This window comes from Malania oleifera, chromosome 13 (genome assembly GCF_029873635.1).
Source record: "Malania oleifera isolate guangnan ecotype guangnan chromosome 13, ASM2987363v1, whole genome shotgun sequence".
In the NCBI taxonomy this organism is placed as follows: domain Eukaryota; kingdom Viridiplantae; phylum Streptophyta; class Magnoliopsida; order Santalales; family Ximeniaceae; genus Malania; species Malania oleifera.
The window spans coordinates 69,844,463-69,864,337 of record NC_080429.1 but is presented as its reverse complement, the minus strand read 5'-3'; the positions used below and the strand labels follow the sequence as shown (position 1 = coordinate 69,864,337).

Genomic DNA, 19,875 nt, shown 5'->3' with positions numbered 1-19,875 from the left:
GCATTCGTCGGCACTTTGAAAACTCTCATCTCCTTTGCTTTTCCTCATAACACCACTACCACCAATAAACTCCTCATCCCCTGATCTCCCCTCAACCCAAGTTTCATCGCCAGAGGTGGCTTACTGGCAGCGCGTGTGCTCCACGAAATTTTGATCTGCAAGGAGATAATTTTGCTTGTGGACGCAACATAATGCAAGCAAGGGTGAAAATTTGGCATGAAACCCTAGAAATTGTCACTGGCAGCATTAAAAATCAGGTTTTGTTGCTGCAATTTGTGAGTTTTCTTCATGAATTTGTTTCTTTTCAGCAGGACAATCAATATCAGGGTGAATTAATTTTTTGAGAAACTGGGAGAAAGGATTGTGGGAAATTGTGTTAAAGGGTTGTGATATATAGCTGCAGCATATGTATGTGCATAATTCAGCAACACGGTGACAAATTCTAGAAAAATGAATGTCATTTGCCAAACTTTGGGTGCAATTTCAAGCTTTTCAACACCTTTCTCAAATGCAGAGAAAAGGTTTGCAAAATCATCATTGATGGAAGATGTCCAATGAATGTGGTTTCCATAAATGGAGTCATTCATATGCGGTTTCATCCGGAACCTCACTCAAAGCCTTACGTGATATCTTGGGTTGATAACTCTATAGTACATGTTTATGAAAGATGTTTGGTACCCATCCAAATGGGTGAATATTTGGCTAATGTTTGGTATGATATCCTGCCTATGAGGATTGACCATGTACTCCTTGGTTCTCCTTGGTTGGATGATTTAGGAGTGACTCAAGGACATGAGAACACATGTCTTTCACTATAATGGGAAGAAAATCATTTTGAAGTCAGCTCTAGCAATGGACCAAGACAAAGAATCAGTCATAAATACTCAGCTTGAAGACAATACAAGGAAAGAAATTAATCTGTTTGAAGACATCCAAAGTCCTTCAAACATTCCTACTGCAGAGTTTGTCATCCCCAATGAGTTCATTGATGCTGATTCACAAGTCAAGTTTATGGTGCTGCCAATGGAATGTGGTTTCTTGCCTCATTCAAGTGTTGTCTTTCGAAAATTCCGAGTTTGCTTCTCCCTTTTGATCCTCCAACATTTCAAAATTCGAGGCCAAAGAAGAGAGTTGATGTAGTACAAGTAAGACCTTGGGAAGATCCTTGCTGGAAAATAATTAAAAAGAGTTGGGTTAAGGAATTGTGGGGTAAAGTTAGTAGTTTATTATGTGTGCTTAGTAGTTTATTATCTATGTTCAGTATTAATTAGTATAGGATTATGTGTATTTGGGGGTTGTTTGTAATATTTATGTAATGTAGGGGTAGATTTGTAATGTAATGTTGTTTTAGGGGTTTAAGTGTAATTTCATGTAAAGAGGCTTTCTTATAAATAGTGTGTGAGAACCATGTTGTAGGCAATTTTTGATGAATTTGAATTGAAGTGAACCAGATTTTTCCCCTGGTATATCCTCTCTCCTCCCTTACCCTTCCTTCTTCTCTTCTAATTTCTTCATGGCTGCAGAACCTTGATGCTGCCCCTGCATTAGCCTCCTTTCCTTTTTTGTTTTTAGAGCAACCGCTTCTCTCCTCTCGACCACCATGGATCTTGTTAGAAGATGAGTTAAGCGCTGAATTGCACATATTTTCCTTCTGTCCTGAGGACAAACTAATTCCCGCAACCCCACAAGTTTCATAAGAAGGCCTTCTTTTTGAGTGGAAACTTGACTAAGCATTTGGTCCAGCTCTTCCCATTGGCCCAACTGCAATTTACCCTGCTGAACTTTAATCCCTCTAATCTGGCCCAATATAAAATCCAAATTCTGCTCTTGAGCCTCCTTAACCAACAGGCCCACCAGAAACTTTAAAAAGCCTTTATGCTTTCAAACAGCTGACCCATGTCTAAACTAATCGTCGAAGACCCAGACCCAACTAGGGGTGTGCAAAAATTACTGAAAACCGAACTGAAACACATCTCGGTTCGGTCTTTCGATTTGCGGTTTCATACTTTCAGTTTGCTGTTTCAGTTTCGGTTTTGAAAGATGAAAAATTCCAATTTCAGTTTCGGTTTAACCGAACCGAAAAAACCGAAAACCGAATTAATAATTTATTATTGTATAATTTTATATAATACTAATATATAGAGTTGCTGTAACTGTCAATTGAAAAAAGATGGGTAAAAAATAAAATGCAAGTGCTAAAAGGAATCATGCCTCATACCTTGTATGAAGTATGAACTGCACAAGGACTATTTCAAATAAGCAGCAGATTATATCAAAGAACAGAAATTCACTGTTGAAACCAATCAAAGCAAACTAATTCGTTACATAATTCATTTCTTCCGTCTTCTCATGTGCCCTCGACTGCCTTTTTTTTGCTTCTGTTGCCATTTTCTTCCTCATATTTGAATTTTTCACTGAGGCTTCACTGTTTTCTGCCCCAAGCGAAGTCGCTTGACTCTCCTCAACATCTACATTCTCAACCTCCACATGTAACTCCCTTTTGTGACCTGGAGTTCCCATTCTTCTTTCTGCCTTCCACCCTCCCATTAACAATATTTTCAACTTTTTGGGATTTTAAACTCTCAAGCAAAATGGAAAGGTTGGTTGCACTGCACCGCTACTGCCCGCCTGCCCTGCCTTCTGGAATCCAGACACACCATCTCTTGTCCCACATCGGTTGCACATGGGAAGGGAATTAGTTTCCCTTCCTATAAATACCAACTGGACCCCCCTCTCTCTTCAGCCTTCAGCTTTATGAACTGGGCCCATGTTTTGGGCTTGGGCTGCAGGCCCATGGAGGCCAATGGTCCTCAGTTAGCTGATGCAAAGTTTATTGTAATTTAAAGTTTTAAAAACTGAAGTTTAATCGAACTGAACCGAACCGGAAAAACAGCGGTTTGGTTTTTCATAAACCAACGGTTTACGGTTCAGTATCGGTTTATGAAATTTTAAAACCAAAACTTTTGGCTCAGTGTTCAGTTTTGCTAATAACCAAACCGAATAAAACCGATTACAGCCCTAGGCCCAACCCACCCGTCCTTCATCATCCCATTGTTCATGTAGAACACTCTAGCCGCCTCTAGAATAACCTCCTCCATCAGAACCTTCTCCCTTAGCAACGTCAATTGATCGTGCAGAGCTGTCTATAGCCTCTTGCATCTTCCCCACACATTGAACACAGACCACCTCTGGCACATCCTTTGGGATTGAGCGAACTCCATCATTAGGAACTGAGCAAGCACCAACCTTAGGAATCAAAGGAACTCCATCAGCATTGGTTTTTCCTAATACTATTGGACTCCAGGATAGATTCTCATTCCTCCTTTTACTATCAATTCCATCAATGCCTGACAAAGCAAAACATCGAACTCTTTCCCAAACCAAAACCACCCATCGCCTTTGGATCCTTTAGGGACAAAGATAGAATATCATTTGCCTCTCCATCCAGCCCTAATTCTAGGCATTTCCCTACCCTTGTCACATGAATCACCCTCCAATAATCAGCAAAACCCACCCAAAATCTACAAACACCCTTGCTTAAAATTCCAGCAAGAGATAAGAATCCCTGTGAAAACCATTTTGTTGCAGCTAAAGAAAATCAAACCCACCGATCACACTACCGATTCTTCTTAAGAATGAAAAAGTCCAACCTTTCCTACTTTATCCAAACTCAGAAGGATTTCCCTTTGATGTAGACTGAACGAATCCCTATCATCAATAACTAACAACATGTCAGTCAAGAGAGAGAGAGGAGAGTGAGTCAATTGACTTTGCAAGAGAGAGAGAGAGAGAGAACCATAGTGTGTCCTCAAGTTAAACATTGCTAAATTTGCGGCTAAGAAGCACAAAGACCGTTCAAGAGTTTCTCCTTTCTTGTTGTTGTTAGTCTTTGAGAGAAGAGATTTTGACAATATCCAAGCTCAAAGATGAACGAAGCAGGAAGCAGCAGGCCTGAAAGAAAGAGCGACGGAGCTAGGGCTTCGAACCCTCAAGAGAAAGCAAGCCTTCGACAGATAAGAGGGTCACAAGACTCGTTAGGGCTTCATTAAAGATCCCACTCAAGGCAGAGATTTTCGGCAGATTGCAATCCACAATAAGGCTCCAAAGAATCTCCTAAACAGAGATGGATGAGCTTCAGTTCTAACACGCGAGCGAGTACTAGCGACTGTCGATGCTGCGAAGAGGCAAACCGGCTGCGATGAAGAGACTCAACTTCTTTATAAACATAAAACTATAGCGTTATCTTCTTTATTGATTATGTTGAATAACTGTATCTTCCGAAAATGATAGCCGATATTGGTTGTTGGATTCTTCGGGAGTCTATTCTTGTAAATTTTTCTTTGAATTCTTGGTTGGGACAAATTCCTCTTTTCCTCTTTACAAGATTATATGGAAGGTCAAAATTCTCCCTAAAATCAAAGTGTTTCTTTGGTTGATTGTTCTTAATAGGATAAATACTAATGACTTGCTGCAGATGAGAAGACCTTTAAAGGCTCTCCTTCCTGATATCTGTATTCTTTGCTTTAATTGTTTAGAGTCTATTTCACATCTTTTCCTGCAGTGCAATAATGCATGGAAGGTTTGGAACAAGCTATTCAATTACTTTGAAGAAAGTTGGGTTTAACCTAGAATAGTTGAGGAGTTCTTGACAATTTCATGTGTGGGTTTGGGAGGAAGAAGGAAGGGATTGCATAATGGAATTGTGCTATATTTGCAGTGTTTTGGGGCTTGTGGAAGGAACATAATGTGCATATATTTGCAAGGAAGAAGTTACGGTATTGGTTGGTGTGGGAAAAGATTCTTTTTATGGCTTCTTTATGGTGCATGGGTTAGGGAAATTTCAAGGGAATTTGTGTTTCAGAAGTCTAGCCGAATGGAAGTCTCTTTTTAGGGCGTCTTGAGTTTCTTTTGTCATTGTTTATTTTTGTAATTTTCCTTTTGGTTTTGTTTAGGATTATTAGACTTTGTCCTCTCTCCTGCTTGTAAATTCTATCTTTATCTAATGAATTTATTTTTCTATCAAAAATAAATAAATAAAAGTAAACATAAAACTTTCCCATCCAATAAATCACAATTACTCAAAATTCTCCTAAACTAATTTATGAACATGATGATCCATTAACATATTCTCAAAACAAAAAGGAATAGGAACCTAAATCATTCTAGACTCCAACCAAGTAGGAAAAATATCTAAATATGTTTAGCTAGAATCTCTTGAATTAGATCACGAAACTCATCCTACCACTCATCAATAAAAAGAAAGGAATCTAACTAACTAGAAAATTGTAGAGACCCAAAAAATTTAAATAATAAGAAAAAAAAAACAAAGAAAACCTGGAAGATGGTTTGGTGTAGACCAAACCGTCGATAGTTTGGTGGGAGGCTAGAAAACCGTCAACGGTTTTGTGTAACCGCGGTCCAGTAACGGTAAAATAGTGAAAAACAGAAAGGGTTAAAATCCCAAACCGTCGACGGTTTCATCTGGCAATGCTTAATAAAATAGATCCTACAACCTTGTTTTAATGTAATCAAAATATAAACCTCTCTCTCTCTCTCTCTAAAACCTACAGAACCCTCTCCCTTCTCTCTTTGATTTCTCTCCGATTTCAGCCCGATTCGACGATCAGACACCACCATGGGGTCCTAGGAGCGACCCTTAGCAAGTTAATCGGAGCAGTTTTGTGTTTTGGGGTTTCCAGGTACCACTCCAAAGTTGAGGTGAGGATGATGAATGTGTTAACTGTTTAGAATTTAACATGTTAATGGAGTGTGTGGACCTAGGAAATGTGAAAATGATTATAATTCTGGGGTTGAGCTGATTGAACTGGATATATGATTTCAAAGTTTTGAGCTCTGATCGCCATAGGCCTCGATTTAGGGATCCTAGCAAACACCTTCTCAGTAAGCAGGTAAAGGGAATAAATTATAACAGATATTTTTGGGAAATTAACTGGCTGGTTTAAAGTAAGTGAAAAATGAGAATATTGTATATGTTTTGGAAAAACTATGTTATGGATATTTTTCCTATGATTATTATATTATGATTATCTATCTAAAATTGTGTGGCATGAGAAATATGAAATAACAGTTTTATACTGGGAATGTGATTGATATTGAGATATATGAATTGCACTGAGAAATGATGTATGAGAAACACAGATATGATTTTATACAGTAAAGAAGTTATGAGATATACAGATGTTTTTATACAAATATGATAATATGAGATATATTGATATGTTTTATACAGATATGAAATATATGAGAAACCCAGATATGTTTTATATAGAAATGATGATATGAGAAAATATAGATATGTTTTATACTGAAATGATGATACGTAATATACACAGATGTGTTTATATAGAAAAGATGATATGGGTTATACACAAAGATGTTTTATACAGAAATGATGAAATGAGATATATACAGATATGATGAGATATACAAACATGATGAAATATGAATACAGAAATGTGGAAATGAGAACCCTGATGGACCAGAGATATATAGAAAGCACGGTACCGTAGCTAACATATGTGTTAGTGCAACCACACGTCTTGTATAGAGTGTGGCGAGACATTCGATTGGGCCCGAGAAGAGTAGAGTTACCCCTTGGGGTCTGGACCAGGATTGGGTAGGCCAATCATACTACAAACGCGTTTAGTTCTAATCTAACCTGGTAGGCCAGCCATGGTTAGGTCCCACCTACGGGCCGCACAACTCGGTCACGTGGGGTGAATACATGACGATGTGACATGAATATCCTCAATATGGTTTCTCTTTACAGACGCGACAATTGAATGTTACAATATGATGAACAGTCATGAGTTACAGACGCATTGTGCTATATGCTGGTGGATACTCATGGGCTAGAATATGAATATGAGAAATGAAATGAAAAATGATCAGCCATGAATTACAAACGCGTTGTGCTATATGCTAGTGGATACTCATGAGCTAGAACCTGAATATGAGAAATGATATGAAAGTTTTATGAAACTATGATATATATATATATATATGTGTGTGTGTTTATGAGTACATATTTGTATGATTTTCTTAGTTGATATAATTATTTAAATGAATGTGTTATGATATAACAAAACTCATGTTGCCACACACTGTCAATAATTTATTTCGTCTTACTGAGAGGTGTCTCGCCTAGAATTTAAACATTTTAGGAAACCAGGACAGACGAGTGGAGCGAGCTCCAAGATAGTGGAGATCTTGTTACCCTAGTGTTCAGGGTAAGTATTTTAGAGTTGGGGATATGTTTTGTATAAACCCGAGAGTATTCTGTGAATTTTTGGGGATGTATATGCTTATGTGTGGAGGTTATAGCATTCTAGTATTGTATATGGGACCTAGACACTTTATGTATTCCGCTACATGGATAGTATGTTTTGATGGACAGACAACCCGGTACCCCACTTTAGGTCAGGTCATATTGATACATGGTATCAGAGATATTTGATAGATGATTTATTATTGCTTATAAAAATAAAAATAAAAATAAAAATAAAAATACGGTAGAAAATCGGGTCGTTACACCAATCTTCTTTCCCCCCTTTACTGACCAAGTAAACAAAGAATTCTGCAACAGAATCTCTCTCATATCACTATCCCCAATGAAGCTATCTAAAAACTGCATGCTACAAGAAAAGCTCCCACCACCTTTTTTTTCCCCAAAGTCTCATTGCATTGAAGTCACCCCCAATCATCTATCTAGGATAACACAATCCATACACAGCCCCCAACTCCTCCTAAAATTGAGACCTAAAGATAGGTTTAGAAACACCATAAACCGAAGTAGCCCACAACTACCCCCTTCCCCCAACCTCCAACAACACTAACAAGGAAAAAAAAGCCTTAATATAATCCATACTATTTGCTATCCAAGAATCCCAAATCACCAAAATACCTCCCAGTGCCCCTCTATAAGGTAGCCTATTCTTCACTTCTACCTAGCTAAATATTCTAATAATATCCACACTCCTCCTCCCCCCCCCCCCCCCCCAAAAAAAAATTCCACACAATTCTAGCTTAGCTTCCTATAGAAGTACTAAATATCAGGAGAATATATTGACACCAGTTTCCGTAGCAACCATCTATTTCCCTGATGTCAGATGTCCCCCCTCATGATGGGTAAAATAAGACACTTCCTCCAACTCCACAGCGCCATGGCTTAATGCTCATTTTCTTTAGATAATTAATCATTGTCAAATTCACACATACTACCATAATTGTCTTCTTCTCCTCGCCAAACACCTAGGGTAACAAAAAATTCAACTTACCATTCCCCAACATCACCTCCTTTCCTTCTATATTCACCACATCTTTCTACTTCCCTCAATAATCTATCATGTCATCGTTCTTATTACTTACATCAACCTGTTTAGAAACTCTAAGCCCCCGCCATTCTCAGAATCTCCTCTTGCGCAACCCCCTTGTTGCAATCCTACTCTCAGAAAATCAACAAGGAGTTCCAAAATTTCACACATACTCCCCTATCTTTTCCATACCAACATTTAAGTTTAAGAGGTAAATCTTCATGAGTCTCGTAAAAAGGAAAGGGCAGCGCTTTGGAAATGTGCTTTCTTTGCAGTCTTTTGGGGGTTGTGGATAGAGCGTAATGCACTCATTTTTCGTCTCAGTTGCTGGTTTGGGAAAAGATACATTATTTGGCTTCTCTTTGGTGTGTAGGACAAGGGAATTTAAAGGGGGTGAGATTTTCAGACATTCAGCGTGATTGGCGTTGTGTTGGGAGTGTTGGTTCATGCCCCTATTTTTTTCTCTTTTGTTCTTTAATCTTTAGGTTGTCCCTTTGTGTTTTTTATCTGGATTTTCCAGAATTTTTTAAGAAGATGTCTTATTCTTTTAGCTGTATATTCTTATTCTATTAATGAACTCTTCTTTTATTATCAAAAAAGTATCTCCATGAGTCTCATTGCCTACATCATCAACTTTTCAATTGTCCCCTGCATCACCTACTTCCAATTCTCTTCTACCCAATAATTAGGTTGTGTGAGTTAGGGTATTTTTGTCCTTAAGTATTTTTTATTATTAATATATAAAAGGCCAGACCTGGAGCTATACATAACGCTCCAGGAAACTGCTGCTTCTTTTTTCTCTTGCTCTTTTTTTTTCTCTTTTTTTCTCCTTCTCTTCTTCTTTACTCAATCTCTAACTTTACAACATGGTATCAGTGCTTTAATCTCCTCTAAATCAGATTTATCTGCAGTTATTTTTATACTCTGCTTTTCATTTTTTCTTATCTTCCCCTAGTTAGTTCTCAAATCTGATTTTCTGGTTGGTTTGGGCGTCATTTAGGGACACTTTTCATCTTGATTTGGCCGCGCAGCACCCTTGGTAGGAGATTGTGTGTTTATGGTGGTTTGCTGATGTGAAGCAGTTATACTCTGTTTTGGGTATACTGCTGGTACTGTTCAGCTGTTCACTGGCTGGTTGCAGCATGATGAAGATGTTTTGAGGTTTTGTGTTTGAAAGTGCTTGCTTGAAATTTTGTACCAGTTGCTAATGGTTTCGATTGGTGTTTAATGAATATTTCTCGTTCTTGGCTGCACTGACTACTAGTTGCTGCCAGCAATAATGTCTGCAGCTGCTGACCTGCCACTTTAATTGTCTGTGGTGCTTGTTGGGATCTTCTTTCTTCTGCATAGATTTCTTGTAGGATTGTGACTTCAGTTTTGTGGTCAGAGCTGCCTCTTTAATTCCTGGATCTTTGAAGTTCTGAAGTGCTGCTCAGCACCTGTGTGTGCTGCCTGATTCTGCATAGTTTCTGTGTTATCCATTCTCAATACTGGTATGCGCTTATTGTTAGTTTATATGGAATCATTTTGATGGCCTCTAGAGAGCTTTTCGGCTGATACTATTAACGTATAGATCATAGCCATAAAATTGGTTGGATCCTCCAGCTAGTTATTGTGCTCTCAGGCAATGCATGTGTATATTAACGCGAAAAGGAAATCCAAGTGCTTGTTGCATTCTCCTGTCTCCGAACTCCAGGGGTTATGAAGAATGGATAAAAGAGAATGATATATTGCTTATGTTGTTGTGGAACAGCGTGGAGCCACAAATTGTAGCGAATAAGATGTTTCATGGAACAGCCAAGGCTATATGGGATGATCTTTGTGAATGATTTTCTCACAAGATAAAAATTGAACATGTACACAGCAGTCTTTACTTATCCTATTGCTCATTATGCTTCAATTCTTCACCTTCTTATTTCTATGCATTCTTTTGCCTTGTTTATATCCCTTCTTCACATGTTGAAGCACTTGTTAACCCCAGGTGGTAGCATGTAATGGATGTCTTGACCACTCGAGGGATATAGGACTTGGTGGACCTTCCTCCTTGTAAATGGTTGGTTAAGTATTGATTGGTCTACACTATCAAATATATTACTGGAGCCTCAAATGGCTTAAGGCTCGATTGGTTGCCAAGGGATACACCCAAAAATATGGTATTGATTATTTTAAGACGTTTCTGTTGCTCAACTAAATTCTGTTTGCCTACTAATCTTGCTCACACTTATTTTTAAGAGGCCCCTAAATGGATGTGTGCAAATGCCTTCTTTTATGGAGATTTGTAGAAAGAGGCATACATAGAGCAACTTCTTCGGTATGTTACTCAGGGGAAGGATGGTAAAGTATATAGGTTGCATAAGGCCATTTATGTCTTAAGCAGTCTCAAGCCTTGTTTGACAAATTTAGTGTGGCAATCTCCACATTTGGATTTTATCTGGTGCTACTCTAACCATTCTGTCTTTGTCTATATTTTCTCCCTTCAATTTCCACAACGTAGTCCTGTTGCATAGATGTTGCTCTTTCTCTTTCGGTTTTTAGTGCATATATCTAATACTAAAACTCTATGTTGTATGGTTAAACTTACATCTAGGATAACTTTACAGTCCTTACATGATAAACGATCTCCCCTCCTAGTTAGGAAAAAATCTATTTGGCTTTTATTTGTCCACTCTTGAAGGTTATTAAGTGTTCATCTCTTTTCTTAAAGCAGGTATTCATTATAACAAGATCGTATATCATGGCAATATCTAAAACTATATCACCAGGCTCATTTTTATCTCAATCCACCTAACCTCCATGTATCCTCTCATAGCCTTTATAGTCCTTTCTAATTATATATATTTTTCATAACAGAAGAATTTCATTGATAGAATAGGAATGTAAAAACAGGAGAATAAGGCCTCTCCTTTCAAACTTCTGGGTTACCCCAAAAAATTAAAAAGGAAAGACCAAAAAGAACACTAGAAACAACCCAAAATAATCAGCATGCCCTATCAATTCAACAAGGAAAGCCAATCACGCTGAATATCCAAAAAGCGCATCCCACTCAAGTTCCCATTACACACACACCAAAGAGAAGCCAAATGGTGAATCTTCTCCCATGCCAGCAAAAATGATGACTTTTTCCCTGAAAAAAATGTGCATGTCGAACTCCATCAACAAACCCCAATATACAGCAACTAGGGCACAATTCCATAACTCCTTACCCTCTTTTTTCCTGCCAAAACCAACAGAATGAGTTTCCAAAAATGCCTCAAATTGTCTTCAGACAAGCCCAGCATTCCCTAAAATAATTCAAAAGCTTGTTCCAAATCCTCCAGGCAAAGTCACAATGTAAGAAAGGATGCAGACCAATTTCAGAGCAATTAAAACAACGCACAGATACATCCAGAGAGAGAGCCTTTACCAATGTTCTAATTTGCAACAAGTTATTGGTGTTGATACTATTAAGCACAACCAGCCAGAGAGAAGCTTTGATTTTAGGGGGAACTTTGGCCTTCCAGACAGTTTTGTAGAGAGGAAATGAAAAACCAGAGCTAGTCAAGAACTCAAAAACATTTGCAGGAGTAAAACCCCGAAGGATCCAAAGACCAAGAACAGCTATCAGCTTCCAATGCGACTCGAAAATTATTCAACAAGATTAACAAGATGGATAACTCCTCCAACTCCCTATCATTCAAGGGTCTCCTAAAGTGAAAATCCCAAGAAGGTAAAGGAGCACCGACTCCACAATGAAAGAATAAATAGATCCATCCTGTCCTCAGCTCAAAAGAAAAATAGGCAAGGAAAAGAGGTAGACAAAACAACATTCCCCAACCATTGATCTTTCCAAAAGCAAATAGTGCAACCCCTACCCAATAGAAATTTAGCATGGGGATTAAAGAGGGAATAAATCTGAGAGATGGCTTTCCACAGACTTTTTGAAGAACATCTAAGACCTGAATTGGTATCTCACCCATTCCCATCAAGTCCAAATTACTTTTTATAACTTTATGCCATAGGAAGAGACATCTAAAGCCATTTGACCAAGAAAGTCGTTTTTTTAAGACACCAAATTACCAAGACCCAAGTCCCCCTCCCATTTAGACCTACAAACCACCTCCCAACTCACCAAATGATCCCTAACACCCCCCAACCCCTGATCAAAGGAAATCTCTCATGATTCTTGATCCAACTAGCCACCCCTGTAGGAATTTTGAAAATAGACAGAAAATACAGCTAGATACTAGAAAGACAAGCTTGAATGAGAGTAATTCTACCTCCTAATAAAAGAGAGCATTCTTCCAACCATCTCATCGCTTAGACACTCTCTCAACAACAAGGTCCCAAAAAGTAGCAGATCTAGGATTACCCCCCCAAAGGAACTCCTAAATAATATAATGACCATTCCAAAGCGATGCAACCTAGCTCCGAGGATAACTCCCTAACATGCTCCTCCGACAAATTAATAGTGGTGATACCACTCTTCTCCAAATTGATCTTAAGCCCTGAAACCTTTTCGGATATTTGAAGAAGCCCCAAAATATTTGAAAAGGATGACCTATGATCCTCTAAGAAGAAAATATTATCGTCACCAAACTGAAGATGCGAAACTATTACCTCCTCACTCCCCACTCATAGGCCTTTCACTAAACCTATAACCACAACTCTATCAACCATTCTACTCAAGGCATCTGCCACTAAAATGAACAAAAAAGGGGAAAGAGAGTCTCCTTGTCTAATCCCCTTCATAGCTCTAAACCATGATTTAGGCTCCCCGTTCACTAACACCAAGTAAAACACATTAGACATACAACCTTTCATCCAACTTCACCATCTCTCTCCAAAACCCTTCTTTATAAAAATCTTATCTAAGAAATTCCAACTCATCCTATCATAGGCTTTCTTTAAAACTAACTTAAAAACGAGCCCCCTCTTCTTCCCCTCCTAATATCCTCAATGACTTCATTTGCAATTAAAATTGTGTCCACTATTTGTCTCCCCCCCATGAAAGCACTTGGGGCCTTATTAATAGACTTATCAAGAACCACAGCCAACCTTCTAGCTTGAACTTTAGAGATTATTTTATAAATGTTGGATACTAGACTAATAGGTCTATAATTAGATATCTTGATAGACATGCTTTTCTTAGCCACCAACGTAATTAAAGTAGAGTTAATACTCTTACATAAAATCCATTCCAATAAAATTCATTAAAATAACTAGTGTAGCCCAATATTAAAAATTGTGTAGAGATAGACACTTAGTGCTACACAGGCAGAGTGCATGCATGTATCAATGGTTGATTGTTTAACATTTTTGAAAATAACTAGTGTAGCCCAATATTGAAAATTGAAAAAAAAAATTGCATGCATACAATTTTGTTTTCGAAAATCTAGGATAGGAAAAATGACTAGTGCATAAAGTGGAATGGAGTAAAGGTGAGACTATGAACACATGCAATGAATCTTTTATTTTTTAAAGGAAAACATGAAATGATCCGTGATCAATGATTAAATCAAAATAGAGTGTGATTAGTATGCAAGATCAATACATGTTTCATTGGGAAATATAAAATGAAAGTAGGGCCAATACATGCTCTGTGAAATTTTAGATTGAAGATTTGAATTAATAGCTTCTAAATCTAAATGAAGTTGCATATGATATGAATGAGGTAATGCATGAATGGATTACAGTATGAATATGTTCAATAAGCATATGTATTTAGCGGTGAGCATAATTTGGGGAAACTCGAATTAACCGACTGAAATTGGTTGATTCAGTTCGGTTAAGAACACGGGATCGGTCGGTTCGGTTATAGTTTTACAAAGTTCGGTTAATTGGTTAATCAGTTCGGTTAAGAGGAATGTTAATTCGGTTAACTAAAATAACAGATTTAATAATTAATTAAAATTTAAATATAAATTAGTATATGTTAATTTGTTAATAAGTTAATTAGTATATGCTAATTTGTTAATATATTAATTAGTATATGTTAATTTGTTAATATGTTAATTAGTATATGTTAATTTGTTAATATGTTAATTAGTATTTGGTAAAAAATCTACAATTATATTATGTTTTTATTAATTAATTTCAAATTAATTCGGTTAACTGAATTACCCGAAAAGGTAATTCAGTCGGGTTTAGTTCGGTGAGGCCCCTCTATTCGGTTGGTTCGGTTAACAGTTCTCATTAACCAAAAATTTCGGTTAATTTGGTTAATTAACCAAATTTGGCCGAACCGACCATTTGCTCACCCCTATATGTATTATGATGTATATGTGAGCAATATTCTATGCAACCTAGAAACAAAACAAGCTCAAATCCACATTCCACAGAAGTCCTAAAGAGTCCCTTTCCAACCTAACAACAATCCAAAAACTTCTAATCTAAAGCCCAAAGCTCTTAGGTCCTCAACCCAAAACTAGATCCAGCCCTAGGAAAGTCTTAAGCCCTAAGATCAAACCAAAGAGTTCAAAAGGAGAGATCTAGGAATTAGAAAGGATGAGAGCAAATCTGAGTTAGATCAAAAAGAAAAAGACAATGAGGAAAAGACTTGAGAGTAGAAAGAGAGAGCAAAAGGCCTTAATCAAATTCAAAATCATATCTCAGCAACAAAACTCTAACTGTGTTAAAGTCCATCTACGGCCAAAATACTCAAAAGCTCATTACCTCTAACCAAAAAAAAATCTAAAATGTAGATATATCCCTAGGGAGCTGTAAGCTTCATGTATGGAAGAGATCTAAGTGAGAGATGCATGAAGATATGATACATTGAAATAGGGTAAGATCTAGGATTAGAAAAATAAGATCAGGTCAGATAAGAAAAGAGATTCTAGAGAAAGATTTAGATCAAGAGGGAGGGAGGGAGAGAGAGAGAGGAAGCACTCACGCGAGGAAGTGTCCTTTGGAAGCACTGGTGTTTGTGCGGTGAGGAGGCTCTGAGTGAGTGAGGATCATATGCTTAGTTTAGAACTTCACAACAAGGGTGAAGCAACAAGGTTTTCCATCAAAATTTGAGCTTAAGTCCCAAATTTATCAAAATTTTCAGAATTTTGGTCAAAATTCCAAAATTTTCAATTGAAATTTACCAAATTATCAAAATTTTCGTCAAAATTTTTCAAAAATGAATTTGACAATGAGTTTCGATTTGATACCCTCCAAAACACAAAAGTTCAATATTTCAACCAAAATTGAAGTCTTGGCTTGGACAAATTCTCTTCTCATGTTGTTAAATGTGACTTTTCAAGTACTAGAGAGCTCAGAAAGGTTATGGATGTTATGATTCTCACACTCGCAAGAAACATTTTAGCGCGTACAGGTTCCCCCTTGGATGAATCTATTTTGAGTCCAACAATTTATGATCCCCACATGTGTTGATCCTTGTGTTCCTACCATTATTCCTCTTTGCAAATCTTCTAGTCCTCTTCTAAATCCATCGGTTATAGACCTAGAGAAACAATTAAGGGTTTATAAAAGCAAGTATAGACACCACACAATCACCTCTTCTATCATCACAATTTCAAGTTCTAGCTCTAGAGATTGATCTTGGTGTGACTTATATTTGCTCATCGCTCAAAGTAAAGGTACTCAAACATGTACTGGAAAGTCTTTAGTTTTTTATCCTATTGCTTTAGTTCTTCACCTTCCTATTCCTAAGTGTTCTCTTGCCTTGTTTATTTATTCTATTTATATTCTTTCCTCACATGTTGAAAGACATGTTAAGCCTACGTGGAAGCATGAAATGGATGTAGAAATGAATACCTTGACCACTCGAGAGAGATGGGACATGGTGGACCTTCCTCCTTTGAAAGGTTGATTAGTCTACAACTCTATAGCATAAAATATAGTCCTAAAGCCTTGAACACTTGAGGCTTAATTGGTTGCCAAGGGGTACACCCAAATATATGGTATTGTTTACTTTTAAGATCTTCCTGTCACACAAATAAATTTTGCTAGTGTACTAATATCACTCGCACTTAATTTTGACAAGTCCTTATACAAATGTGAGCAAATGCCTTCTTCTATGGAGATTTATAGAAAGAGGTATACATGAAGCAACCTCTTTGGTATGTTACTCAAAGAGAGCATGGTAAAGTATATAGGTTGCATAAGGCCATTTGTGGTCATAAGCAGTCTCCTCAAGCCTAGTTTGACAAATTTAGTGCGTTGGTCTCTACATTTGGATTTTATCTGATGTTACTCCAACCAGTCAGCCTTTTTTCCGCAAAAAGGAAACAAGTGTAGTGCTTCTAATAGTTTATGTTGATGATAGCATCAAGCTAGCAATGACTGGATGTTAAGCAGTGGCTTCAAGCTAAATTTCAATCGATAACAAAGCAATGACTGTGAGTGAGCTTATGTGGCTGAAGCCTCTTGTGTCAAGAGATCAAAAACTTGGTGAGAAAGCAACACAAGAGATCAAATACTTGGTGACAAAGCAATGTGTTTTTGTGATAATCAAGCTGCCATTTATATCAATAGCAATGTATCTTGTGAAAGGACAAAGCATGTTGAAGTTAACTATCATTTTGCTGTCATTTTGAGAGGTATGTTGTGCCGAAGAAGGTCATGAGGACTTCTTTCGTACAAGATGGGGCCACTAAATCCCCCCTTGTCTAATGGCCATACAAGGTGAGGTTAGGTGATATTTATACACCTCCAGATTTTTTTTTGGGGGGGGGGGGAGTCGGAAGAAAATCTGTTACTTTAATAATTAGCTTGTGTGAGTCGTGGTATTTTTGTCAGTCTTTTTACTTTTAATATATAAGCAAACCTCGAACCATAAGTAAGGCTCCAGGAAACTGCCACCTCTTTTTACTCTTGCTTTCTTCTTCTTTTCTCTTTTTCTCTTCTTCTCTTATCCATCTCTAACTTTACAACATTTTTCTAATACATCTTCCGAAGCTAGCTATTATTTGGAATCAAAGACTATTTAAAAGTTAACAGACAATTATAGTTGAAAAAAGAAAAAAGAAATTGAATTATGTCAACCCCACTATTCAGTAAATGAAACACTAAAATACATGCATAAAATAAGACCAAGCAAACACACCAACTCACGTGGTAAGCCTGCTGAAAGAACATTTACATGTAAATGTTTCTGTGCATATTCAGCAGCTAACCGACCTCCATGTCCATCGTAAATTGCAAAATGTGCACATCTGTAAGGAAAGGGCAACATTAAATTTAATACAAGCTTCCCTTCTGAAGCTTCAAAATTTTATGTAATAAAAGTGAATGAAGAATGTAGTGACTAGCATTTAATATTGTATTGTAAATGAATCAATAGGTGCATGTGTGTAATGTCATAATCATTTTGAAATTGCGCGAAGTACATAGGTGAATAACTCAACTATTTATAATATTCAAAAATTATTATATATAAATTTTACTTGCGAATCACCTAAATAAATGTCAATAAGGTTACAAAAAAATTGTTCATATGGAAAGAATTTACTATGGTGAACCACCATCATTTAATGTTATAATCAATTAGAACTTGCATAAAGTATGTAGCTTCATAACCCAACTAGCTCTAATAGTATTCAAAGATCATTGTATAAATTGAACATGAGAATCACCAAAATAAAGGTAGGTCAGTTCATAAAAATGTTCATCTAAAAATAACTAAAACCTTAGTTTCCCTGGAAACTCCAAGCTTGCATCTGGAAGCAAAACCCAAGCATCCTCCATTGTGTGCCTAGAACCCTTATCTTCCGCAGCATCTGCTTCAATGACAAAACCCATCTCCCTCACACCTCGCGTACCATCAGAAGAACCATTTTGGTTACATACCCGAAAGTCCTTGGCTCCATCATTTGAAACATCTGATATATGATCTACTTGACCACCAGCAGGATCCAAAGCATTAAGGGTCTCTTCTGCCTTCTCCACATTTTCAACACTCACTGCTTTGGCTCTCGACTTCTTTAGATTCAAATCAAAGTCCTCAAATTCCCCTTCCCGCTTCTTGCAATTATTACATTCAAGATTTTTCTCATTTGCTCTGACTGAATTAGGTTCATCCGCCATGCTGCTTCCAACAAAGCTCAGGCTCTGAATTACAAGAACATGAACTGTTATTTGCAGCAATGACGAGAATAACACTCTGTTTGGTCGCCGAGACAGGGAGAATAAGTATGAAAATAAATTTGGTACCAAGTAACAAAATCATCCGTCCCAATTTAGCTTTATACAAGTACGTAATTAATTGAAAGAACTTTCTTTGTTTCTTGCATGGAGTTCTCTAAGAAAAGCAAACCGCAAGGCGAGAAAATCGTTAGTGGCAAAAGCCTGTGTTTCAGACCCTAATTAAACAAGAAATAAACAAATGGTGCACGAAAATGATAGGGCTTAAAATGTTTAGAGCCTCATACGGATGCCGCAACTTATTTGGAAAATAAAGGAAGGAAAATGAAACATGAGATTCCATAATTTTAGAATTTTTTATTTTATTTCTTTCCTTCAACATTCTCGCCAACCAAACAGATATATAGAAAAGAGAAGAGGAAGAAATCCGTACCTCTGAGTGGATCCAAGGACTATGGCAGCTTAGCCGAACGTAGCTTTCGAGTTTCGTCGCAGGCGCTCCAGGGCTGCAATTGTTTTTCGCTGGGACTGGTAAGTTGATCCAACGGCTCTTTGTTTGTCACTGCCTTCCATTAATGTTTTTACACAAAACTATAATAGAAGACAAAATTAAATTTCATTCAAGTTTGTACAAGTTTTCAATTCAATTTTCTCAATTTATTATTTAACAATTAAACAATTTTCATTTTTTTTTTTTTTTTTTTTATAGAAGATCAAGTCATTAGCAATATAATAGATTGCATCTAAAAGTTTAAAGAGATAATAAATAGTTTGTAACAAGGATACAATATTAAGAATGATCATACAAGTCTAGTAATATTGTAGTATACCAATTGTTATACTTTACAGAAGTAAGAAGGAGATAGAGTTTTCACTAAGAATGAAAATACAAATTATTCTAAAGTAGACACAAGCGTTGCCTAAACAAAGCATGAAAGTGGATATTAGAAGTGGAGAAATGGATATATGTGTAACCAAATTGGTGCAACTTTAGCAAGATTCTTGACATTTATGAGCATATATAGGCGCATATACAAGAGTGACATAATGAAATGTATGAATGGTTGCCAAAACTTCACATCCAACAATAATTTGCATAATCATTATTGTCTTGATGCGATTATAAACCATTTATTGATACTAAAAAATTAAACATGAATCTTCGCATCCATTGATTGTAGCAATCATCTACAACAAAAAGAAAAACAAAAATAATGGGAGGCCTCCGAGGGTCTTTTTCATATGTTCAAATTAGTATCAAGATAAACATAGGATCAAGGTATTTTTGAGAGTGTATTAGAAGGTCTCAAAGTACATTAGAGAATCTTAGAGTATCCTAAAGAGTATCCTCCACCTCAACCCTCCCCTTTATATGGACAAGCTTTTCCTCTGGTAAATGCCTCTATAATTATTGGAGGTTGTGAAATTTATGTGGGGTATTATAACCCCCCCCCCCCTTAATTACTAACAT

At 37.0% G+C, this 19,875-nt stretch overlaps 1 protein-coding gene across 7 annotated transcripts in view; it reads right to left on the bottom strand.

The window, feature by feature from the left end:
• The window catches only part of LOC131146894 (probable protein phosphatase 2C 8), a 70,483-nt gene extending 51,481 nt beyond the window's left edge, over positions 1-19,002 (bottom strand). For 3 of the 7 annotated variants that reach the window (XM_058096729.1, XM_058096730.1, XM_058096734.1), the window contains exons 1-3: positions 18,838-18,975; positions 17,950-18,371; positions 17,368-17,476 (exon numbers count right to left, since the gene is read on the bottom strand). In XM_058096729.1, the coding sequence (XP_057952712.1) occupies positions 17,368-17,476; positions 17,950-18,347 (507 nt within the window). In that variant the 5' untranslated portion in view covers positions 18,348-18,371; positions 18,838-18,975. Of the gene's footprint in view, positions 1-17,367; positions 17,477-17,949; positions 18,372-18,837 lie in introns of all 7 variants that reach the window. The other 4 variants (XM_058096733.1, XM_058096732.1, XM_058096736.1 and 1 more) reach the window with 2 other exon arrangements.
• Positions 19,003-19,875: the final 873 nt, after the last annotated feature.